At 41.1% G+C, this 26,409-nt stretch overlaps 1 protein-coding gene across 1 annotated transcript; it reads left to right on the top strand.

Annotated features, from left to right (window-relative positions):
• The first annotated feature begins 5,789 nt into the window (after window positions 1-5,789).
• GPR55 (G protein-coupled receptor 55) lies at window positions 5,790-10,149 on the top strand. The gene is made up of 2 exons (XM_034064264.1): window positions 5,790-5,986; window positions 9,216-10,149. The coding sequence occupies exons 1-2, from the start codon at window positions 5,979-5,981 to the stop codon at window positions 10,147-10,149; spliced, it is 942 nt and encodes a 313-aa protein (XP_033920155.1). The 5' UTR covers window positions 5,790-5,978.
• Window positions 10,150-26,409: the final 16,260 nt, after the last annotated feature.

The raw sequence follows: 26,409 nt of genomic DNA on the forward strand, positions 1-26,409 counted from the left end.
TAGAATCATAGAATCATAGAATAGTTAGGGTTGGAAAGGACCTTAAGATCATCTAGTTCCAACCCCCCTGCCATGGGCAGGGACACCTCACACTAGACCGTATCACCCAAGGCTTCTAGATAAATCATTTATCAGAGTATAATGTTATATGGTGTAGATAGGTGAGCATAATGTGACTGATCTGATTACTGACTATGCCAGGATAAAGAATAGTATGCATTAACCACATACTTCTCAGGTCACAGGTTTGTATCCACGCTGCTGCTATTAGATCCCTTTACTGGATGATTGTGAGATTAGTTGGTGGTTTTGTTCAAAACCTTACTTTTGTGCACATCTATGATTTCCTTTGGTAGTGCCACTGCTCAGTGAACATGGACTCTTCATTAAATAAAAGCTTTTCTCTGTTCTAGGAAATCAACGCAGCAGCGTTGCATTTCTCCCTTTCCAGCTGGCTCCTCAAAAGATACAGTCTGTAGACATCCCATAGAAACACCTATAAGAATCACATGCATCTTGGTGGATGGCAATGTCTGTGGGCTGAGCAACCACAAAGCCTGGCACAGGTGGGGTGTGATGGTGAATCCTGTGGAGAGGGCTGCAAAGTACATTCATGCAGGAAGCTCTGTGTCTATTCTCACACAGTCTCACTAGAGCTGAGCTCACAGCTTGACTGGCTGCTCCTTCCTACAAACACCCAAGAAAAGTTATAGTCCATTGGTATGGCCATGATCAGAACTGTGTTTGGCCAGATGCAAGCTGCTCTGTCCCTGCCTTGGAGGAGGGATGGACTGGCCATGTAACACATGTGCTCACTGGCACCTGACTGACACTGGTCATATCTAACCAGTCTTTTTGGCTTTGGAAGACCCAACTGAACTATGGTGAATTAGACCATTTCAGCTCAGCTGCCGACTGTGGGTATCTGAAGCTATGAAGGAGACGCCACCCTGCATGCCTGGTGTCCTGCTGTACTTTAAAATATTGCTCCCACAGTTCTGCTCACTCAGCCATACCAGTATGAAACTGGGTGCTCAATCAGTTCCTTTTCTCTCAACATTCAACCCTGAGAAACCTTTATAAGGTTTCTCAATGCAGTCAGAAACAAATCTACATTCATAGCTGGGCAGCTCCAAGAGCAAACACACTTTTTTCCTCTGTCTTGAGCTGCCTTTAACAGTGTTTGCTTCATCTCAGAGGTGCTGGATGTGGCTGTTCCCCATAAAATACAGCAGTTGCCAAGTTTCCTAATTTCCAGTTTTGCAGTGTCCTGAACTTGCTGCAAATGCTACATAAGAAAAACACAACCCCCTCACCATACAAAGTTCCCAGCTGCACAATAGGTCACAGTAAGCCAGGTGTTGGTTGCTTATGACAATGAGGAAAAGAATATTGAGCAACCCATAGTGTGAAACACAAGGCCTCCAGAAAACACTGCTTTTACTTCAACCCAACCACAGACAATGATTTCAAAGTCACCAATGAAAACTGAATTTGTTCTTTAATTTACCTGTTCTTTAGACAGAAAGAGCATCAAGGTACAATTTCAGTTAGGTGATAGCATCACAAGGTCTTTGTGTAGTTCTCCTTTCCAGAAGCATGCTGCTGCTTAGCTGGACTTAGATGAAGGAGAAATTAATGTCCTTCTTTTAAAAAGCCCCTTTTGGAGCTACAAGCTGTTATAGCCTGCTCGGAACAAGACAACTTGTTAGCTGAACTCACTTTGGCATTCCAGTTTTTTAAACCCTTAAACGCAAACAAAACTATCAGAAATTTCACAGCACAGCACAGAAGATAACTTGAGCTTAGGCCTGGGCTGATAAGACTTCTATTTCCCCACTGTATCAAGCACTTTTCGCAAGGACAAAGACATTCAGGTTTTCACTCACCTCCTAGCTCTACTGGGCAATGTCTTTTTCCTGACTGTTTTTGCTCTGGTTGATTAAGTCCTGTTATCAGAAATATTTTATAGCTGTCTGCAAAAATAAGTCAGACATGCCTTCAGAATGGCACAGAAACACACTGGAACCCACCTTTGAAATTTGATTAATTTGCATTTGAGTATCTTAATTCTAGATTGAAGATGCGACTTATTGCATTCTAGCCATTAAGTATTCCATCCTGGCAAACACATATTATAGTCATTTACGAAAGCTGAACTGCAAAGCTGTTTTGATATATTTTCCACTAAAAAGAGAACAGCAGAATTCATGATTTTGTAATGCAAATACATGTGGGTTTGCACTGTATGAATGTTTCCTCTGAAAGATATCTGGATTCCTTGAGAATGACAAGTGCTGGTTACTGTTGCCTGACCTAGCATGAGCAGCAGTTATTGCACCTAGAGAATAAAAGATGGAGAAAGCCCACCAAGCTCTAAAACATCCCCCACCCCGACCCCCCCCCCCCCCCCCCCCCCCCCAAACAAGCAAACAAATGAACAAGAACCCTGGCACATTTTAGAGTTAATTAAATAAGAAAAGAATCAAACTAAATCAAACAAAGTCCTCCTCCCCATTGAAAACCTCAGAGCCACACAGGTGCCGGGGGCTCTGGAATTCAGCAGTGTTTAGAGAGCAGCAGTGCTGGGTGATAGACACTGCGAGCACAAAGGACTTCACTCTAGATAGAAGTTGTCCAAAGTTAAACCAGAAAATCCAACCTGTAAAAGGCTTATATGGACATCAACAAATGGCATGCTCACCTACAAGTGATGAACTCACACATATCACAAGAAAGTTACCAACTTGGCAAATACAGTGTGTTTAGATTTGCTGCACATATTGATACTAAGTGGGAAGTTCACAGATCCCCAAGGAGTGAAGCTGCTGAGGAGAGTAAAGGCAGCATTAAGTACTAAAACTCATTTTAAACTAAGTTTGAAATATGCCTGAGGTGAGAGGATTAAAGAAGCAACCCCTCTTCAGCTGCAAAAGGACACAAAATCATTCATTCAGAGATCACACGTAATTGTAGCGTACTTGTTTTCACCTAATACTTAGTTGCACTCTTAGATTTCTTTTCGTGACCCCAGATTCATTTCAGTCCATTACTGAGACTTGTAACAAACCCACAGCTCTGAGAAGACAGAAGCTGAAAAGCTCTTTAAACCTCCCAGTTCCATATTTCCCAAATGATATGAATCAGGCTGCCTTAATTTTTTCTCACAGAACATGATCTGCTTCCAAAGTTTACCCAAACTTTTTCAGGGTTCTGTTTGTTTGGGGTTTTTTTTGTTGTTTTTTGTTTGTTTTTTTTTTTTTACTTCTTCAAATCTCAGACAGAGGAAATATAAAATGTGTTAAGATATTGGTGTGTATTTTTTTCTCCAAGCCATGGAATACAAATGCTGGTGCTACTTCTTCTGCAAGGAGTGCAAGCTGCCCCTTCCCATGGCAGAGGGTTGGAACTAGAGGATCTTAAGGTCCTTTCCAACCCAAACCAGTCCATGATTCTACTGATTTCCCCAGAAAGACCAAAGTGCCTCCAAAGCCAGGTGTTAACTTCTAAAATGTCACTTAGAGCTTCCCCAGCCCTGTAGTTACAACCACAGCAAAGGGTTGCAGTGAGTAAGGTAAAAGAGCAGTCCACAAGTTAGAAGAGTAGGTCTCAGCATTAAACAAGCAAGTTTCATACTTCAACATGAAAGATTCCAGAGAGACTATTTGCATTCATCTGTATGAAGTGCCCATATGATATAGACAGATGAGCTACTTGGGGCTTGATTCTCCTGCCAATTGTGTTGCTTGGAGATTAAATTATTATGTACGAGAACATCACATTGTCATCATACAGCAATTAACTTTTTTTCCCAGTAAAAGATGTCACTTTATGTAACCATGAACATCATTTAATGCCAGTCACAGCCAAGCCACAGCTGGCCAGGACCTGAGGAGACCAGGAGCTTTGGGTGTTTTGCTGTGTCAAAACCTTGCCTGCTCTCTCCTGAAGATAGCAGTGGATGAATGCCCTCATATTCCTGCTGTTTACTCTTTGCAAGCACCATTACCCTTCTGAAAGGTGTACATTGCATGACACCTCCCAGGGCAAGACCTTCAGACTCCAATCAGGAAAGTGCTGTTGATGGAAAAACCTTGAAAATGTGTCTTGGCTACTGCATGACTCGCATACAAGCACTAGTTTAGTGCTCTGATTACCTCACTCCTCTCACCAATTTGCTGACTTGCACTTATGAATCAAAAACCTCAACTGGCTAAAACTGGCACATGCCCTTTAAACAGTTTAACAGCTGCGTGCATGTAAGTAGCTATATCTTTCAAGAGCATCTGAGTGCTGAACTACTGATCTCCAGTATGCAAACTGAGCAGAAACTGGGGGGGAAACCCTATTTCTATGACAGCCTCTCCTACGACTTGCCACATCCTCATCTCTCCTCCAGCTCAAGGAATAACTGGGCATGTGGAGGTAGCCACCACACCAACATAGAAACTCTCAGCTCCTTCACACAAGGTAATGTCCAGTCCAAAGCCAACTGGCTTGAGAGACAAATCACTCCCTGCCCTATACCGACTACTGACTGGAAACAGCTGAGGATTCAGCTCTTTGCATTCTTTCACCTTCAGTTGTCTATATAAAGAAACACAAAATGTGTTTTGAAATAGGAAGGAAAAATGAAAAAAAAAAAAAACAAAAAAGATAAGGAGGATGTGGTTATGCCATTTACTAAGAGCACTGGTAGGGTATGGTTTATAAGCAAAACCTCTCATGCTCTATAGAACAACTTGGACTGAAGCAACACTGCTGATCTGCTTGCTGGGTTCAGGTAAAGTAATTCGTATTTTAACTAATAACTTTTTTAACCCAATAATTTAATAGCAGCATTGATTGCAAAGCAGTATTTTTAAGCTAGTTTGAAAAAGATCAAACATGTAGTGTTGCTTAGCACAGAGCAGGAAAAAAAAAAAGAGGTCTGCTCTAGTGATAAGCATAGATATATTCTGTTGTAATCAAAATACTTAGAATAAAATGATAAGAAATTATCCAACCACAGATGAAACATATGGCAGATACGGGCAGGACTTACTGCTCTGCATTGCACTAAGCAGTTTTACTCTTCTCCTGTGCGCTCACAAGTGAATAATTTATCTCCAACATGAATAATCTAGCAAATTAATATCAACAAAGTCTACTTTGCAGCAGTAACATTATATGTTTTGTGTTGATTAGGAAAGTGATTATGGTAAATGCTGTAAAATTTCTTGCTGAAGCAGTGATTTGAATATTTCTTATTCCTCTTTTGCAGTATAACTAGATTAAAAATCACTGACTTGCTGTGTTCTGTCATCTGATTAACATTTCCTTACTATTAGAGCTACAACTACACTTACAGTAAGTTATAGATTTTATGCAGAGAATGTTCCTGCTAATGAAGTATTCATGGACAAGAATATCCTTAATCTGTCATCCCAGTCTGTGCTAACATGCAGACTTGTGCGAATCCCAGCTAGTGCCAGATGAACTCAGATCTGAGCTACAAGGAAACCACAGCATGCTGTGCTGCAAAAAACCCTAGCAAAGCAAATTCTGTAAAACCTTGCTGTTCCATTTCCTATGTCAGTACACATTTGCTGCTAGCTTAACCACTAACTCCTGCTATCAGTAAACCCAGTTAGCTTTTGACTGGTCCTTAGGAAGTGGAAAATCCTCACTCGATAGGAAAAATCAAGAAGAAATGGACCAGTGATGACACAAGGTCTGGACCAGAGAAGAAAAACTCCTAGAATTAATTACAGGCTCTTACATTTAGCTTCTAGTTGTCTGAAACTATCCTAGATCTGCAGGCAATTCCTTCAAGAAACTGCAAGATGGAGGAGTTTTCTTCAGACGACTAGAAAAGAGCAATCCTGGTGCCTGTCTCTTAAGAAAGTGGAAAAGGAGATCACTAAGCCTGGCTTCAGCATTTGGGTAACTATTGGAATCACCCACTGAAGAATCTGTTTGCAGGCACCCAGAAGACAATGCAGTGGTAAGTAACAATCTGCACGGATTCATCTAAGAATGACTAAAATAGAAGTAATTCGACTTCTTCTGTGAAAAGTAGACAGCAGTCAGGGACAGAGTGGAGGCGGGGGAAAGCAGGTTTCAAACACTATCTCTAAAGAAATTCTCATAAGCAGACAAAGGAAACATGATATATATGAAACTTCTATATGATTAATGACTAGCAACTGAGATATAATCAGTGTCTACCATACAGGAAAGATGTGTTTGGTACAATTCAGTATCTTGTAGGTTGGATACCATCAGTATTAGTAATTTGGACAATGGAGTAAAGATGGTGCTTAGGAAATGTTTGCAAGGTTATTTGTCAATGAAAATGCATCTTGAATAATTTTGAGCAAATATATTACTGAGTGTGGACTGTTTGCGAACACTTCCCTTGGATATCTCAAGATGAGAAATTTAAATTTGAAGAGGGTAAAATGATCAAAAATGTCAATTTTTTGAGAATGAGGCACTCCATTAGAGTACTGGAAATTACCAGTTTAGAGGCTGGCTAACATTTCCTTAACAATTTGCAGGGGTAATGCCGTATGTTATTTGGTACTAATGAATTCTAAAAAAAAAGCATTCAGTGAAGACAGAAACCTGATAAAAGTAGAATCTAAACTTGGACTTTTATGAGACATCACAAGCAATTTTCTGATACATTTAAAATACAAAGTGCTGGATTAACAGGTGTCAAACCTCTAAAATAGTTCATTTCATCTGATTTTTTCCCCAGCTGAAAGGATGCTCTTGGTCACAGAAGACACATGCTCACACAACAGAACAGCACTCTTTTTTCCTCTATTTCCTATTACCTGTCCTGCCCTCAGGTGACAGCAGCATCTGCCTACAATAACCCCTTGAACACATGGTGCACCTCCATGTTTAGGAATTATCTCACCTCTCATGTACCACAATCACATGGTTTTCTAAGCAGCTGCCACACGCTGCTGGCTCAAAGGGATTGACTCTATCTCAGATTGAGTAATAAATCAAAGTTTTCTTTTTGTTCTCCTTTCGTTTATAAAAGTTTTCCTTTTGCTGTTTCCTGAGCTCACAAAGCTGCACCAGTCCAACTCGTGGCTTGGTCCGGCTGTCTGGAAGCTGCAGTTGGATCTGCCCCCTGACCAACAGTAGGTCACGCTTTTTCTTATGGTGCAGCCACTGGGGGAAACACTGCCAAGGATATGTCTCAGTGAATTTGTGTATCCCTCTAGTAGCCTGCATCCAGCCTGTTTGTGGTCCTTATTAGCTTTCTTGCAACCATTTTTTCACCTACTTAACAGCCCCTGTTCTGACCTCTGGTTTTCCTGGTGCTTCACTAGCATGCTAGTGAAGCTAGTATGCTTCACTGAAATGCAGGTGCTTTCAATCTTCAGCCTTACCCTTATCTGAAAAAGCAGACACTTCAAAGAAGATAATGGTTTGACAGGATGTGTCAAACCGCTATTGAGCAGTTTTCCTTAAAAATCTCTTAATTTGACTCAACAGTTATAGAATTGCTTTAATCACATTTGATTAAATCTTTACAGTGAGGGTGGTGAGGCGTTGGCACAGAGTGCCCAGAGAAGCTGTGGCTGCCCCATCCCTGGCAGTGTTCAAGGCCAGCTTGGACAGGGCTTGGAGCAACCTGCTCTAGTGGAAGGTGTCCCTGCCTGTGGCAGGGGTTGGAACTGGATGAGCTTTAAGTCCATTCCAACCCAAACCATTCTGTGATTCTATGCCATACTTTCTTTCAACAGATAAACTAGATTAATAATTTTCTAGATCCACTAATAACATATACACTTCATAACAATTAATAGGTTGGGCCTTCAAGCTTTATGTGCCTCTTCTTTTAGTAGTCTGAGTTAGAAATAAACTGTTTTCACTCATATGAACATGTTAAGCTCAGAGTTCCGTCTGAGTTCAGGTACAGTTATTTCCATTATCACTCATGATTCCTCTAAGTCAGCCCACCTCTGACCTTCTGCACAATATCAGCACCCCTCTGAAAAGCAGAGATATAAGATTTGGCAAAACCCAAGACCATTTTCTCAGTTAATATTTAGTAGATCTACTTGTCCTTCATTTTTCTCTCTTTTTATTTTCTCTTTTATTTTAGACATGTAAACAAATTGTTTCTTCAGCAAAGTTCAGCTCCATTTGGTAGTGTTTATGAGTGACCTGTCACTTTTTGTCCTCCAAAGCAGATGTTCTTAAAACATCTTAACTTACTCCTAAAATATCTTTTGAATTATTTGGTTGGCTGAGTTGGACTGCGAATTCTACCTACCAATATCTTTTTCATTAGGATTTTTTGTGATTTTGATTTAAGGATATTATCAAAAAGCACTTTTAAGGCACAGTTTGTTAGAGCATACATATGTTTTTAAGACCGCTGGTAACACTTATTCTCTACAAAACATACTTTTTTAAAGAACAGTATTATGAAGATCATAGAATAGTTAGGGTTGGAAAGGACCATAAGACCATCTAGTTCCAACCACTACTTGCTAATCTTTGCCAGATTATCTAAGATAACCAGTTAAAGTACTTGTAAACCCAAAACTTATCTAACGCTGGAAGTTAAGCACAAGCTAGAAAACATGTTTACTCAGTTTGTATCTACATAAAATATCAGTCTTCTTAAGCTTACCTTCTAAAAAAATGCATCAGACAGAAGCACTATATGAAATTATAATACCCATATAAATGCAGGTGTAGTAAAAAGACATCAGGAAGAGCTACTGATGCATAGGGAATCATGGATATAAGAATAAAAACCTAGATACTAGTTTGACTCACCTTAATATAGAACAATAATTTCATGAGGAAAAGGAACAGAAGTGTTATGGAAGTTTCAACAGATGTCCAAGTTACTAGAAACAGCAAGTGCACTTCAGAGTTTTCAAAACGTATGTTTGAATAAGTCAGTCTCTTCGATATCTGAATGGGATTATTTTAAAGGGTGTGATAGTCAGTGGATGCTGACTACTGCTGTCGGGAATCAGGCTCCATTATAACAGATCAAGCACACAAATCAGAAATAGAAAGCTCTGTGCTTGAAATAAGGATTTGCTTTCGGTAATCACCAAAGACTGATCAAGCATCTAGCTCAAAACCAAAAAATCCCAGAGCTGTGTTTGAAAGTATCTCGCACTGATATATCAAGGCTTTCACTGGGAGCCTTACACATTCCCAATCTGTTTTCTCTGTCATTTTAGGGGAGGAATGTCCAACAGCAGCGGGGAATGCAGCTTTGCAGACATCGACAGATTAGCAAAGACCCTGTTGCTGGGGATCTCCATCCCCACCTTCGTTCTCGGGCTGGTTCTTAATGCCATGGCTCTCTCTGTGTTCTGCTGCTTTTGGAAGAAACAAACCAAAACTTCAGTGTACATGATCAATCTCGCACTTGCAGATGTCTTGCTGCTTCTCTCGCTCCCACTCAAGCTGTACTACTCTATCAAGAAAGCACCCAGACTCCTGTGCTCATTCATAGAGTCTCTCTATTTCGTCAACATGTATGGCAGTATCTTCATCATCGTCTGCATTACCGTCGACAGATATATCTGCATAAGGCACCCATTTGAAGGTCGAGCTAACCAATCCCCCAAGTGGGCTATCTTGATTTGCTGCTTCATCTGGGCAGTAGCCTGGCTTTGCAGCACCCCAATGTATGTGTTTCATGAGGAAGATAATTTTAAGTGTTTTCACAACATGTCAGAACAGACGTGGAGCACCCCCCTCATTGTTTCTGTAGAAATCTTTGGATTTCTGATCCCACTTGCAGTGATTGTTTTCTGCTCTGCCCAAAACATCTGGATTCTTCTGAATCACAAAAGTCAAGCTAAAAAGAAGGTAGAAGGCAATGGCTCTTTAAGAGTCATTATCATCAACCTCGTGGTGTTTTTGGTGTGCTTCACACCTGTCCACCTTGCAATCTGCCTGCAGTACCTGGTAAGACAGCACGTGATAGTGGACTGCAGTCTGAAACAAACCATCAGCTTCTTCATTCAGGTATCAATGATAATAGCCAACCTCAACTGCTGCCTGGATGCCATCTTTTATTACCTTGCTGCAAAGGAATTCCGTGAGAAGACACACCTGAAAAAGGCGATTGAACTGTGTCCTGTTTTTAAGCCTTGTGCCACATGATGGGACTGCCAGCAGTAGGAGAGCACCTCTTCCTTGGCTCCGACATGCCTCACAGGATGCCAACAGAAATAGCAGTAGGGTCACCTTGCTCATGGCAGGGAGGGTGCAGGAGAAAGAAAATGATTTTCTGATGAACGCAAACCTGTTTGGTATTTTTCTTCTCTTTAATGTTAAAAAGGGAAAAATGTTGGAAAAAAGTAACAGCATTAGCAAAGTGACAGAGAGACACCAAAAGAAGCATTAGCCTTGACGGTATCTACGAAATGTGAAAGGCTTGACAGGGGAAAACTATCCAGATCACTGCAGTGCCAATGAAAATCAACCTTTGCCATTGCTGCACCAGTTTTCTTTTTGCCAATGTGATCAGAAAGTTGTTAAGGGCCAGGTAGAGAAATAACTATTCAAATCCTTCTTTCTAACTTAGAAGATGTCTGAGAGTTCAATAACAGTACCCAGACAAAAGTCTGACTCTGCTCTTCCCTTCTGTAAATCTTCCAGAAGGCCACTGTTGGAGCTCATTTGCTCTGAACAGCTTGGCCAGCCTCAGATAACAGTGAATCCTCCTTCCTGTAAACATTATATACCGATCAGGGCTGCTACACGGGGCAGCAGCCTCTGTCTTTCATGGAGAATAGGCTGCCCAGTATACAACCCCAAGATAATGTCTTGGTACCAGCAATTACTTGAGCAACAGACATTTCTGAGTATCTTTGCTGAGGAGTCAGCATGGTTTTCTGCTGCAATTTTAAATGTTTCTGCATATGAAAACCAGAAGAACCTCTTCAAATACGGCATTAAGTGAAAGAGTGTATGTGATGAACTGTATTTCTACATTATTGTATTTCTGGCAAAGATACAATGTGACAGATGTACAAAATCATTCTGCCTGTCTTTTCATTCTTTCTTGGAGGAGGGGAATTAGGGAAGCAAGCCCTGCATTACAGAAAAACGGGAAGCTCCTGTCTGATACACTCCTTATTCTCAGCTGGAATTCTGAACTAGCTCTGTTCAACTCATTCCTTAGAGAATTGCATCTAGCCTTCACTGTACACCTCACAAAACACCTCTGGACATGTCTCAACCCTTCTCAGTCAGCATTTCTGGTATGTCAACACTCTTAGACCATTTGCAAGTTCGGTTCTGAGTCTAAACTCAAGGTTTCCTTGTTGCAATTAAGCCTACAATTTTTCGTACCATTATGTTGCACAGTTCATGCTCTCAGCCAGAAACATTTCTCATCAAGAAATCCATTTCTGTATCTTTTAAAAATGGCTGTAAAAATGGCCTAAGATTGCTTGTAATCAAGTCTTCATTCTGGGGCAGATATTCTCTTCATTCAGTATATGAAAAGGAAGTACCTTCTGTGGAGCAAATTAAAAAGAAAGGGGTCAGCTTTGGGAGTATAATTCATACTCTCACATTTGAGAGTACAAATTGATTTCCATAGAAATGATTGATTGTGCAAGTGGGCAGCTGCACATATCTAATACTGGGTCTAAATGTGTGTTTTATAACTTTTTAGTATTAAAGCTATGACGGCAGCTGAGGCATGCAAGATGCTCAGAAGCAAAGAAAAGTTTTTTTATCCTCATCTTTGCCATTATCTGCAGAGGCGCAAGAGAAAGAGTTTTACAAGACTAAGTTTTCTAAACATTATTTGCTAGTGCTTCAATCATTCAGAAACTTGCAGCCTTTTCAATGAATTAACCTTTCTTCTTTGCACCTTTCACATTACTTTGCATATGAAACATCTATGTGAAAAAGAACATAACCTGTATATATATGAAGTGTATGATTTGAAAATACATTTTAATTCTCCAGACATCAGTATATAATTCTTATCTACCTATTTAATCACAGATTTTTACCATTTTCTCCTTAAAATAGCTCCAAGACTTAGTTGGAGGTTTTCCTTCACAGGAACTACATCAGGTTTGTAACTCTGGCAAGCAAGAATAACTGATTAAGAAATAACAAACAGAAAAAGTAAGAACAGGATAGGTGTTCACACCCAGAAGTCTGGAAAAGCTCATATTCTGATCTTCAAAGGAATAAGTGCACATATGCAGTAGGGACAGAAGAAAAGTGTGTAGGGACTCTCCTATGAATGGACGAGGGAGAAGTTGGATCTGCCAGGGCTAGGGAGACAGCATTCACTCATGCCAATGCTTGGTCAGTAGTAGAGGCCCAGCACACTCAGGTAGTGAGAGACTTCCACTTACATATAGAAATCAAATGGATTTTCTCAATAAAGGAAACAGAAATCAGTTTATGAAAATCATCCATAAGAATGGGGAGTCGTGGGGTCCACTACTAATAACTGCTCTACAGACTTTGTCTGGTTCTTGTCATACACAGCAGCAAACTCTTAATACACTTAAATTCTTTCTTTGACCTGCAGCTAAGATCACAGGTCTTTTTAAATCAGAATTTTACATGCAGGCTCCTCTGTGAAATTTACTCATAGCTCTGGAGAATATCCAGTTGGTGTTATTTTTATACCAGGACACAAAAATCAATGAAAAGCCTTGTGCAGCTTGAGAAGGTGCACAATTCTGTCAATAATAAAGTTGAAGAGCATCTGACATTTTAAAATCAACAACAAAAGTCTTCCTGTGTCAATACACAAGTTGACTGTTTCTATTTTCAGACTGCACAACAGAAAAGGTTTCTTCCCTCTTGATGTTGTTATTAATACACAGACAAATGGTAAGGACCTGAATGTGAACCCCTCACATACCCAGGTCTTCTCCCAGGAGTTCAGTTGCACTTTAAAGTCAAAGCAGCATTGTCCTAGTGAGGAAAAAAAAGAACTAAAACAAAAATAGATTAAGAATATAAAAAAACACTAAGTACTACCCCAAACCACCCAAAATAATGCCTTTCAAAGTTACATTTTCAGTTCCGCTCTCTTTGGTGAATTGAACAAAACCAGATGCAAATATACACAGTCCTGAAAGAGCAGCTACATTTAACTTTATATTTTCTGGACAGGGCTGTTGCAGGACACACAGGTTTTATGCAGTCAAACTTCTCCAGCTGGGCCAAACCCAGCAGGTCTTTCCAATACAGAAGAGGGCTGGCTGCTCTCAAAGGGATTCTTATCAATAGAAGACTAGTCCACCAACATCATACAAGTAGCATTTGTGCAACAAGCAATATAATCCCCAAGCTGTATTTTGTACATTCAATCAGCAACTGAAAGACTGTAAGGCATAAAAGTAGTTTGGACAAAAGAAAAAGAAATACAATCCAATTAAAAACAAAACAACCCCATAGTTTGTTCCCCAAACTCTTTTTGTGTCCCTTTACCTGGTGGGTTATGCTATCACTTCAGCTCAGTGCCACTCCACTAAGCATATATAAAAGTACCATCAGAACAATGCCAAACCTTTTCAAAAGTAATATTGTCCCAGAAATCCCTTGGAAATAACATATCTAAATGATTTTTAACAAAAAAAAATAATAAATTTTAATGATCTAATAGCAAGTAGAGAATCTGCTACGGAACATCTTACAGCCTTCATAAAATTCATTTTATGGTATTATATGATTTACAAGCTGGAAAACCCTAGCTTGAAGCACTTATATTCTCCTACCTTGTAGCAAGGGGCTATGGTGAGCATAGGTGGACACACACTATGTAGAGCTCCAACATCATTTCATTATGATTAAATACTTTAGTTACAAACATTAACCAGGCAGTTTTTCCCTGTGCAAATGATCAGCCACCATTTATTCCAAAGTTTTACTCACAAAGAAAGCCTAATGAATGTCACTCTAGCAGTTTATCTTATCGTTTCAAGTGTTCAGAAATCTGCAGTGAGAAAAGCAGCTACTTCGCTGCCTAAGGCAGCCTGCAGATCTTAAAATGATGTTGAAACAGGTTTGAAGACTGAAACTGATCTTCAGAGAGATCGTTCTAAACTTGACATCTTTGTGTGCTGCTGTAAGCAATATTTCACTCAAATGTCATTCTCCAACACCACAGCTTGACCTGCCCAAAATGCACAAAAACAAAAGACAAACCAATGCTACTCAAAGGTGCACATTTCTGCCTCTCTGAGCAAAATGGTTTTGAAGGTTTTTTATTCCACTCACATTCAGGATATTTTCCACTTTAGACTAACTCATTCCTACAAATCATGGATGTGCTCTCCATACTTTCAGCCAAACACAAGGAGAGGAGCTGTGGAAAGGCATATCCTTTGAGTAACTGGCAAGTCTAATAGGAGCCCTATGTGTGAACCACCTGAAATGTCCCTGGCAACTATCCTGAGGGGCTGCAGGCACCTGCTCAACACCAGAGAAGCAAATGGCAATAGTTCAGGCAAATCCTTTATGGAGCCAGAAGAACAATGACACCTTGGCTGACACACACCAAAAGGGACTTAATTTTTTCCAAGGGAACTGTCTTTACAAAGAGGGGCAGATATGTGCTTGCCCTGAGCAAAATCAGAAGAAATCTGCCTGTTATTTATACAAGAGTACAAAGCTGGCATCGTTTAATTTCAAATTAGTGTGTTTGCAAATCATGTAGAGAAACAGAGAGAAAAGCTACACACATGCTTTGCTCTGGCTGCTCTCCTAACACTGCCAAAATAACGAAGCACGGAGAGAATAGCTCAAAACTCAGTTACCAAAAGTGATAGTGGCTTCTTCTCTCACTCCCTAGCTCTCTGTCTCTGTATGGGAGAAGAGGAAGATAAAAAGAGGATGCTGCAGCAGAGGTGGAAAGTGGTTACTGCAGAGGAGAGCTGAGCCCGCTGCCATGAGAAGGCTCTGCCTGAGCAGCTCAAGATGGCTTCAGTCCAAAGATGCAGACCTGCTCCTGAAGTAAAAACTCAGAAAACCCCTTCAACACCTATCCCTGTCCAAGGCAAGATTTTGTGCATCTCCCCATGGGTGTCTCCAGGCTGCCCTGTGTGTGCATGCCCACTCAGCACTCTTAAAAGTCATGCCTTTTGCCACTGCATCTCACATTGCAGTTTCCACCCGGCCCTCAAGCAGGACATGGCAAGGCAGGACTGGGCACCTGGCACACTGTGTGTTGCCCACCTAGCTACTCAGTGGAGTAGCAAGCGTGGATGCTGAGACAGGTCTGCACAGGCTGGGGTTTCCTTCAGCTACAGTGACCACTTCTGAAACAGTTAAAACTATTTCTCCAGTAAAGGTAGGCGGGAGCAAGAAGAAAACAAATTCAGAACTAAAACACACCTATATTTTTAAAGTTAGGAAACATCATTTTATAGACAGTATCAGGGGAGGGAATCTGTGCTGCTTCTAAACATGTCATTGACATGAGTTTCTGTTGGCAAAAGATTACTTTGGAATCACTCATAGGAACTGCTTGCCACATAATATCACTGCATGATGAGTTTTTGCAGTTCTGTTACCTCAGTAGTAGCTGGAAAGCTCTAGAGAGATAAAACTCATCCCTTCAGCATAGGTATGTTCACACAAGCAATCTTCTGTTTATCTTGTTAACATCAGGCCAATACACAGACTAAAGCAAACGTTAGCACTGAAACAAGCCTCGCCAGACTAAGAATAGCTGTATTTATATATTGTCTTTCATCTGAGGAAGTCAGAATGACTGAAGACAAGACACACAATCTTCCGCTGTGCAGACTGCTCTCCATCTAGTGCTGGAAATACGAGAAGTAAAAAGGGTGATAGGCAGTGGCTGAGCAGCCAGTGTAGCTCTGGTCCCATGAAGTGATCCTGTGTTCCTGGATTGGCACAGTTCATCACCTTTGGCCCTGTTTGAACTTATTCTCTGATTTATTTAACTTTAAAATATGCACAAAATAAATGTTGGCAGCAGACACTGCAGCATAGTGCATTACAGAGAAATCACCAGAGTCAAATTCATGCTGCAACCATGAATTTTTAATTACCTTGTGTTTTAAATCGCTGCTATTTCTGCCTCACCAACAGGTCATAGGGATGGCACTGCTTTCCCCAACACCCATTACTCCAAGATGAAGACTCATCTGTCCAGGAGTGAACTCAGCCACCACTGGACTGCACATACCCAGCTCAAACAGACCCACAGTAAATCTGCTCTGGAGGACCAGGATGTCATCTACGTTGCCTGATCTATACCAACTGACATACTTTACTCTAAAAATAAGCCCTTACCCAGTTGCTGGCACCTCCTCCACACCATGCCAGCTGCTTTTACATAAACTGCCTATGCTGAACCGTGCTTACTCATTTAAGCCACAGCAGGCAGTGCTGTGGGGAAGCAAGACATGCTTGCAGATCTTGTGGCAAGATGCAGGTGTCTTGAAGCAACAATGTCCTGCCATTTATCTTCTCCTCACCATTTCTGCAAGTCCTCTTTTAGCCAGCATTTTGGGCCCCAGCCCTGGACCCTGTGGACAGCTTCCCATGGGTCAAAGAGCATCATCCCACAGGTATGAGAGATTCTATCCATGACAGCCCCCTTGCAGCCTGCTCCATAGCACCCAGAAGTGCTGCCAAAGGCAGGCTGCTGCTTGTGAGCTCTTAGGTTTGTGGGAGGGTTGAAAAATCAGTTGGTTTTCCCCCCATTTCCTGAAGCACAACAACTTCAAGGGCAGACAGATGTCTATGTTTAAAAAATAAGTGGAAATCTGCTTTTCTACTTCATTTTTAAGCCCCTAGTTACTGCTTCCTTTTTCATATTTCCTGAGACATGGCAAACTACTCTTGTGAATAAGAGATGTTGCTCCACAGTTAATCTTCTTTCCAATCAAAACTGCATTTACCTAGTTTAGTGCATGGGTAAAGGGCTGTTGCAGTTTTGAAACTGCAAACAACAGCATTGATGGATATGATCACCACATCAAGATCGCACACCACAAACTGTCCTCCTTTTAAAAAGAATGCGGCTTTAAGTAAACAAGACATTCCAGACAAAGCTAATACAAAGAGCAGAGAAAGGCTGTAGGCTGTCTGGTTATGTGAGATATCAATATAAATATTACAGATATAGAAATATTTTATCTTTTGTACAATGTGCTGAAATGAGAGTCAGGTTTCCGTTGGGCTCCCCAGAGCAGTGCCAGGGCTCAGTGTCACCTTTCGGTTCCCCAGAGGTCCTCTCAGCAGCTCTGTTTCTTAGTTGCATTTTACCACACTGTCTCCTGAGTGAACTGCTCCAACCTTAAGCAAAGCACCCTCTACTGCAATGTCAAATAAACTATTGAGGCTCCCTCAACGGTCACTGAAAAGCTTGTGGCATCTCCAGTGAGCAATTCAGCTTTTTAGTGTCTGGATTGCCCTCAACAAGAATCACTCCATCCTCCTGCAGGACAGAAGGCTACTTGGACATCTGGGCTCTCAAATCCCCTGTCTGTGTCCTCCACATCTGTTGGACCCTTGCATATCTGTATGTTGCAGATGGAACTATGCAGCTTATTAAGCATCTCTGCCACCTCATTACTGATAAAAATGAAGCCAGCAATTATTCTAGAAGCTAGCTGAGCTCTGGAAAGGAGACTATGCATGACTACCCTTGTAGGTTAATAGGAATCCAAATAATCATTAGTACCTCTATTAAAATGACTAATTGCCTGGTGCTACTGGGAAAAATGAAGATTCCAGTGTTTTGCTGAAATCCTCAATCCACTTATTTACTGAGTAAGCATAACTGTGATTCGTTTTTCCCTTTCCTTGAGTATACTTTGGCTGGGGAATTTTCCTCAGTATTTCCTACAGTCATATCAATGCCTGTGGAATATACCACTTTTAAAATGATCCTCATACCTCAGCTTCAATCTTCTACAAAACACTGCCTTTTCTCTGCTTCCACTGCACTGCAGCATCTTCCGTGTGCTCAGCACATTACAGTTTCAGTAAAATCAGAGAACTCTGAATATCTCCAGCTAGATCTTTCTAACTTACTGAAATCATACTGCTAAGCAGGGTCTGTGACACAATTGCCTTGAAACCATAGGAGATCACTTGGCTGGTTTAAATACAGCTGTGATTCTTTTGGCTTTTTTCCATGTAACAACAAGCACCAAGCTCAATAAAGACAGTAAAATTATTACCAGGAAATAACACCTTCAAAACCTGTTTCTCTTTAGGCTTTTGTAGTAAAAACACAAAGGCATCCTGAGAATTAAATCTTTTTTCTTAGAAGTAAACAGTATGATTCATTTTGAGTCACAAACTTCCCTAAATGAATCTAAACCACATTTGCCAAATTTACATAGCGAAACCTGTTCTTTCTCCTGTTTTGACTTCCAGCACTGGAAATTCAGCTTGGGGAATTCAGCTGGATCATTTCTTAGTTGCACATCCCTGTCAAACAAATTCTGTGCTGGCTTAACTCCCTAGAAGTCCATTTCGCTGCTGTTTTCTGGCAACACACAAACATAAGAAGGGACCAAAGCTGATGCTACAGCCAGATCCTCACTAGCAAGGATGCTGACAATGTGAGAGCATGAGCACATGATCCATTTCCATGCTCATGCTGGAAAGCAAACCCCTGCTCTCTCTTACATCATTATTCATTCAGAACACAGCCTAATTCTTCTAGTATCATCACTTGTGGATTTCAGTCTAACTCAGTGGGAATTGCCCCTATGTTGGCTCAATACTGCAGACAGGAGAAAAACAGAAGCAAAAAAAGACCTACCACCAATTAAAGTATCTCGTAAGTGCACCAAGTACCAAGTCTATAAAAGGTGTTCAGATAGCTCTTTAGAGACAGAATTTGCTATCACCACCTTCAGCAATCCAACCAGTGAGAATTCTCTCCCGTGGAAACCTGACAAGACTTAACATACAGTTTGTAAACAGAGAACATATATCATGCTCTGTCTCCCAGCATCCAGTAGGTGGGAATTAGCAGGGAGACATTTCCCTGCTTTCAGCCTTTAGCTACACCTTGCTTCCAGCCTTTTGCTCTTGAAACACCCTTGGTCATGCATCAATGGCTTGGTTTTTCTGTCTCCTGCTTTTAAGCTGCTGTCTTTGACTTTCTGGTGCATTCTTCCTACAATTTGACCTCTGGACATATCAAGAGGTGTGACCACCTAAATCTTTCATCCTGTTTGTACCCAGTGCACCCACTGATGAAAAGCCTTTTCAATGGCAACATCAAACATTGTTTATTTTAAATGAATTAGAACATAATGTGGCTGATAGCATTGCCAATCTCTATCAATGTCAGAGTTAGCATCTGCACCAGGGACTCACCATCATTAGTCTTGTCTTTGGGTCCCTGTTTTACCAGTCATCAATGTTCCCTCAATTTGTTTGACTGGAAGGTGGAGAGTGTATCCATGAGCTTCAGTGTGATCTGTAAATGCGTAAAAAGCAGAGATAACATTAGCAGGAGGCATCTCAGTAGAGGCCCTTGGTGCACACAGGGCCACAACAGTGATGCTAACTGCTGAGTCATGGTCCTTTTAAATATGCCTGCTAGTTCATCACATACAGGTGATGTCTGTCATCCGTGACTCACCTGTGAGGCCAGAAACCTCTCTAAAAGCAGCTGTCATGAATGACAAGGTATTGATTTTTTTCCAAGTTTTTAAGGATTTCAGCTCTACTCTTTTCCTGTGATGTGCTTGCATAGTTCTTTAACACAAGCACAGCCTGGAGACAGCACTGGAGAAGGGGCATGTTGAAAGGCAGTCCCTAAAGGACAGCACGCATAACACACACTTGCTGCATTTACAAGACCTGGCACAGAGCTTCAAACCAGTTGCTTTGCAAAGGTCAGTAAGTCAGATGGTACACATATTATACAATATAAATAAATCCCTGTCTGCTCCCTATCACCACAGACAGCCAAGATACCAGCACACTGGTAGAGTGATCCCAGGAGCATTTTCAGTCTCTCAGCAGGCGCAGAGTTTCCTATGGCACAAATGCTGGGCTAGCTATGCTCTTCCACTGAAAGTTCTTAATGTGTAAGTGGCTGTACCATGTAGAGTACCAAATACATCACAGTCCTCCTCCAGGCCCTAAGGTAATACCAGTTATTCAAATTTTAACATTCCAGGCAATCTGTTTCTGTCCCTGAGCATGGCCTCAGCTGAAATGCAAACCCTCTTCCATTCCCAAGCCTTCCACACATTTTAATCTTTAAATTTCAATTCTCAAAACTGATTTGCTCCTGGGTTGCTTAAATTGAACAGCTCCTTACCAAACTTTCCAGCCTTGCTTGTCCTCTCACCTCCACCTAAGGCAGGAAGGTGTCCTCCAGGCTAGGGAAAAGACATCCCTCCAGCACCCATGACAGTGACCCTGAAGAGCCACCCCTGTCTTACCCCACGGATGTCCTCTGACTTCCTCCACCTCGTGCTGCCCATTGAGGGAGTTGCCTGGTCATGGGGCTCTTTCCTGTGCTTGACACTTGCTAGAAAGCCACAGCTGAGACTCTTCAGAGAATCTGCCCCAGATTTCCCTCAGCAGAAGGAAAAGTCTGCTTTTTCCTATACACTGGAAAGAGTGAGATTGAGTCATATGTCTTCTCATTTCTGCAAGCTGGGAGTCCTGAACATTGTGCATGTGCCTCAGGGTGGAAAATGCAGTGCTAAGTAAAAAGTGAAGAATGGAGGGTAATTAAGTAACTGGTGCACAATGTGAAAACAACATGAGCACAAAAATGCTGCCTGGGTTTCCTTCTTGCTGGGAGGTTTGATGCACAGTGCTCAGACCCTTCTCAGTCACTCACCCAGGTTCATCTTCAGCAGCATGATGCAGCCTTGGTGTCTCCTGTACCTTGGTATAGAAGACAGACCTATCTGAAATGTAATGAAATTAAAAGGAACATCTATGAAGTAATGAAGACAACTTAAAACACAGCCCTTTACTACAAGCAGAAAGATATCTGAAGAGGAGATCACCCACCACCAAGCATGGCCCACCAGAAGGAAGGCACAAAGTGGCAATCTTTAGGGTCCCAGCACTGAGGCCCAACCTGCTTTTCCTGCCCTTCTGTTGAACAGCAACTGGCCCCTGGACCCCCAACAAGCTGGAGGGGACTAAATACAAGCTGTGCTTCCTCCACAGCCACACAGCATGGCAATGCACATCCTGGCTGTGAAAACTCAGCTGAACGCAAACCAAAACCCAGCACTTGCATTCGCTCTGTGGTTCACCAGTATACAATGGTCTAACTAGCATCAAGGTGACAAAAACAAAAGGTTTTACAGGGACATTATGCACTGCCTGTAAATCTCTGTCCTGCTGACTAGTAGCTCCCTCTACCACGGGTCCTTTGGAGATTGGTGTGGAAGGTGGTGTTGAGCAAAAGAGTGGGAAGCCGCATATGTTTGTGGGGGGAAATACAATTAAATCAGCATGGATGGGTTTCCCCTCAATCCAGAATCAAAAGCAAGAGTTATCCTATACAAAACTGGTCAATATTTCTTAGTTTGATAAATCAGGTCAGTTTAAAAGAAGCTCCAGGAAGAGATTTGTCTGAAATGTGACAGGCTATGTATATGTTATTAAACTGCAGTTTAATAGTATATTAAAGTATATATGCAGGACTCATCTTGCTATTGGATTTGACCTAAATTTTGCAAGTTTATGAGATACAAAGGAATGGAAGAAACAATATTCTAGATCCTGGAACAATTTACTTGGAAGAACTAGGTGTCACCATTGCAAAACTCTGTAAACATTGAACTATGGCAGGAATAATCTCGTAGTTTAAAAAAAAGATATTCTAACAGTGTCTCCCCCTCCCCTGTACTTAAGCTCACAAGCCTAACTGCTAAATAAGCATCAGAGCTACAGGACTTACTTAGTTTGGCTTCAGTGGTTGTGGTTATTTACAAAAAAATGCTCAAGACCAGAAAAATTTTATGCTAATATGTTTGAATACTTGACTTCAGAGCTGCATACCAGGAAAACAACAGGAAAAGGATGTGGCCTGATAAATGCTCATAACAACTTTATCAGTGTCGTATTTATTCTAATCAATTTGATTTCAGTAAGAATTAATAAGTGTGAGGAGTCTGAAACATAAGCATACCACATTATAAAATTACCAGTTCAATAAGTTCCATTTCCAGGCAGGAAGACAGACATTTTTAAACTCACAGCAAATGTTGGTTGCCAAAAGCCCTTTAAACCTTTCACTGGAGGCACAGAAAATAGAGACAAAAGGCACAGAATGGTGCAGCCTCAGCCCTCTGAGGAAAGCAAGAGCTGTCTGGTGGAAAGAGGGAGGATGGCATGAAGGAAAGGGCAGGAACAGGGGCTCTCCCTTCACTTGGTTGAAACCCAGGTTGTGGTGCCACATGAGCTCCTTTTAATAGGAACTACACATCTAACTGTGCATACATACTATACCATATAGTTACATATACAGAGTGCAGGTGGCATGAACCTCTCCCTGCCCTTGTGCTGCAGGGCAGGAACACATTACACACACCTGCAGTGAGAACAGATGGAAAACATACAGAAAGCACATTCAGCTGAATCCCCATGAAAAAGTGAAAAGGCCATCAAATCCCTTTCTTCTGCCTCCTGTTGTACCCTGCCTGTCCCCATGAATACGTGCAGACTGACAGCAAGCAGAGGCTACATCACTCCTGTCTGCATCAGCCTCCTGCAGCTCTGGCTTAGAGAAAATAAACAGTAAGAAATTTGGCCTTACTAAACAATTAGAGGTGCAAGAAAACATAATGAATATATCAGCCTTTACTTGCTAACATGATCAAATCCCACCACTTCCACAGTGGGGAAAAACAAAAATTGAACAAAAAAGGCAAATGCATTTTATTAAATCGCATCTCTTGTCTCAAAGACAAGAACTTAGGAGGATTCAATGGAACAACACACAGATGCAAAACAACAGGTATTGGGAAGAACTGCTTCCCTTAAATCATGTTATTTACAGGTTATTTCTTGAAACAATGCTTGAATCTTTCTCTCCCCAAACCCTGCAGTACAAGGGACTCAGAGGACTAAACATGCCACGTGCTGAGTACTTTTCTGAACATGCCTCTAAGCTTCAGTTATGTGCTGCATGTAGTTCAACAAATGCTTTCCTAAGCAAATCTACTCTGTACATATTGCCCCACAAACATTAGACCTCACACATTCCTCATTTTATAGGTAAACCAACTCTAAGGAGATTTTTAAACCATTAAAGGAGACACTATTAAACCATAGGGCTGCTCAGTGACCAGTCTCTTCAGGCATTTTAGTCCACTGCTTTGGTTTACAACAAGCATTGATTCCAGCCTGCAGGACAGGAATAAGCCAGTGACCACTGTTCAAACTCTCTTGCAGAATCCTGGGCAGCATGTGCCAGGGTCCCTGCCTCCTGTCCCGTATGTGCTGCAGAAGAGACCTTCTCTGCCCCATCCCATAAGGAGAAATCCCTCCATCAGCCTCAATGTCAGGCAATGAGAAGATGTCCACAAGTCATTAGCATCCAAGAGGGCAAACTGCATCCTGCAGTACATCACAGTATAACCAACTGGTTGAAAGAGGTGGTTATCCCTTTGTATTCAGCATTGGTGCAGCCTCACATTGAATACTGCATGTAGTACTGGGCCTCTCCAATTAAGAAGAATGTGAAGGTCCTTGAACGCATTCAGAGGAGAAATGTCCTAACACAGAGAACCTAAGGACTTTGGGCTTATTTAGTTTGGAAGAAAGGAGGCTGAGGGGCAATCTTATTGCTCTGCAGTTTCCTGAGGAGGGGAATTGGAGAGGGAGGTGCTGATCTCTTCACCCTGCTATGCAACAAGAGGAATGGTTCAAAATTGCACCAAGGGAGTCTTAGAGTGGCATTAGGAAGCATTTCTTGACCTGGAGGGTGGTCAAACACTGCAACACACTTCCTAGAGAGGTGGTTAATAGTCCAAGATTGTCAGTATTGAAGAGGCTTTTAGACAATGCCCTGAACAACATGCTTTGACTTGGCAGTTGGACTAGATGATCATTGTAGGTCCCTTCCAAATTAAATAGTTTAGTCTATTCCATCAGTCAAAACCTTTTAAAGGGACTGTGTTCAAAATAGGGCTGAAAATTCAGAGTTCCCTTTCTGCACCCAAATGTGGTTACCGCACAGTAGCTCTTCTGAGAAGACAGAGTAGGTCAGAAACCAGCTCTTGCAGAGGTACCTAATGCTAAATGGCAACAGTGACAAAGAACACAAAGCTATCAGAATTCTTCCTTTTCCTCTGCCTTTCATCTGAACATGAAATTAATGAGGGACTGGACTTGCCTCTGCATAAACTGCTATCAACCAAAGCTAAAAAAGAAAAAAACACCCTACTAAAAAAAAATACTGTATCAAATGCAAGCAAATTATAAATGTGTGAAAACAAAACAAAAAAGTGCAGATTATTTTCTATGATTCACAGACATGTGGGATGCCATACACATTTCACACAGGAGAAAGCAAATGCTTAACACCACTGCTTAACCATAGTCTAGAAATCATCAGCAGCACTGCAGTAGGCTTTAGCGTAACCAAACTGGTGTTTCAAGACCTGAGCCTGTTGTGAGAAAAAGTGTGCTGGCAAGGCACAAAAAGAAGAAAATCTTCTGCTAAATGCACAAGAGATATTTGGCCAAAGAAACCAAATATTTAGAAGTACAAGTCTCTCTAAGCTGTACTGTCTTCAAAGGAATAATAATGGAAAAAATAAATTATTAATTATGAGTGCTCAGCAAATTTTCGTAATGTAGGTGACTAAATGATACATGCTTCGGCACAAACACTACCATCAACACACAACAGTGCAAGATCTGCTTCAAGGCCACCACTTCCTGAATTCAACTACAGAAAAAAGGAGGCAGACAAAGATATTCTTCTCTTAATCCTTGCCAAATCTGCACAGAGTGTAACTGCAGAGACACCATGCTTTTATCACATATACACAGCCTCCCCTTATCTAAACTGTTACTGAAACTACATAGAAACACTGAAAGATTCAAGTGATCACATATATATGGAAAATGATGACTGTCACATTTTTGATTACTTCTTTTGCATGTTACTTCATACTTTCACCACTTACCAAGAGAGAATAGTTAATTCTGAATATGGAAGAGCAGACACACAAAGTATTTCTAAAGCATGTAGGACTTGTAGAAGGAGCGTGAGCATCCAGACATGTTTGGTGCAACACCGTCTCTCCTGGGCTGCAAAGTGGTTATAGCAAAAGTAAATCCTACTACTACATAGTGATGTAATAAACCTATGCCTTGCTTCTGACCCATTAACATCATAGTAGACCATGAGTTGACATTTGGCACAATAATGGTACACACAGTTTACATAATGAAGTAATAGGGCAGACCACAGAGAAGGCAAATAGAATTTTAATTTAAATAAAAATTAAAAGCTTCAATTAAAAAAAATTACTTTTTTAAATGCATTATTCTGTAAAAATATTTCCTTTGAGGAATATGTTGTCAATATAAATTCAGGAAAAGTAGTGTTGCCAAACTCTGACTGCTGTCACTGCATTTTTAACTCATTTATAACTCATTTATCTCTTCATGTTAGTAATCTAAACTCAGATGTTTGTGATCTTTCAAGAAGAAAGAAGACCAAAAACCGTGATTCAGCTGGCAACCAATCTCCTTTCTCTGTTAAGCAGAAATAACCAACAAACTACCTCTACTAAACACTGGAAAAGTGAAGTTATAGTATCACACAATTATATGGGGGTGGTTTGGCTTGGTTTTAAAGAAACCAGTAGTTAAGTACTACAGTTCATAAATATCCAACTGGTTCCCTGAAGTACTAAAGATGCATAGATAAAGCATTCTGTTTTTTTCCAGCATAAAAATGCTAGAATTGTCTGCTAAACAGATATGCGCATACCATCTTCAGTGCATGGCATGTATCTGTTAAGGCCTCAGTAGAAAAACAATGGGGTATGGGAACAGCAAAGTCTGGAACTTAAGGGAGCCTTAAGATCAAGCTTTCATTATTTGCTAGCCAAGCTTCTTATTGCTAGAAGCACTGTGAACAATAGGAGTGCATTTTCTTACTGCATTCTTCCCCTAAATATCCACTGCGGCCTCTGTCAAACAGGATGTCATATTAGACATGCTCTTTCTCTGTCCTAAAACAACTCTAATATTCTTTAGTTCATTATTTTCTCACAATGACATGTAACAAACTTCCCTTCCTTCCATGAGGGCTGCTGTAAATACACCTAAACATTTCTCAGAGACACACGGCCATTACACAGGCCCCAGAAACAAGGCAAGGAAAACTGACCTTTTCCATTAAGAAGAAATAGAGCCTTGAGCCACGTGGGTTCTGATGGA

This window comes from Melopsittacus undulatus, chromosome 6 (assembly GCF_012275295.1).
Source record: "Melopsittacus undulatus isolate bMelUnd1 chromosome 6, bMelUnd1.mat.Z, whole genome shotgun sequence".
In the NCBI taxonomy this organism is placed as follows: Eukaryota; Metazoa; Chordata; class Aves; order Psittaciformes; family Psittaculidae; genus Melopsittacus; species Melopsittacus undulatus.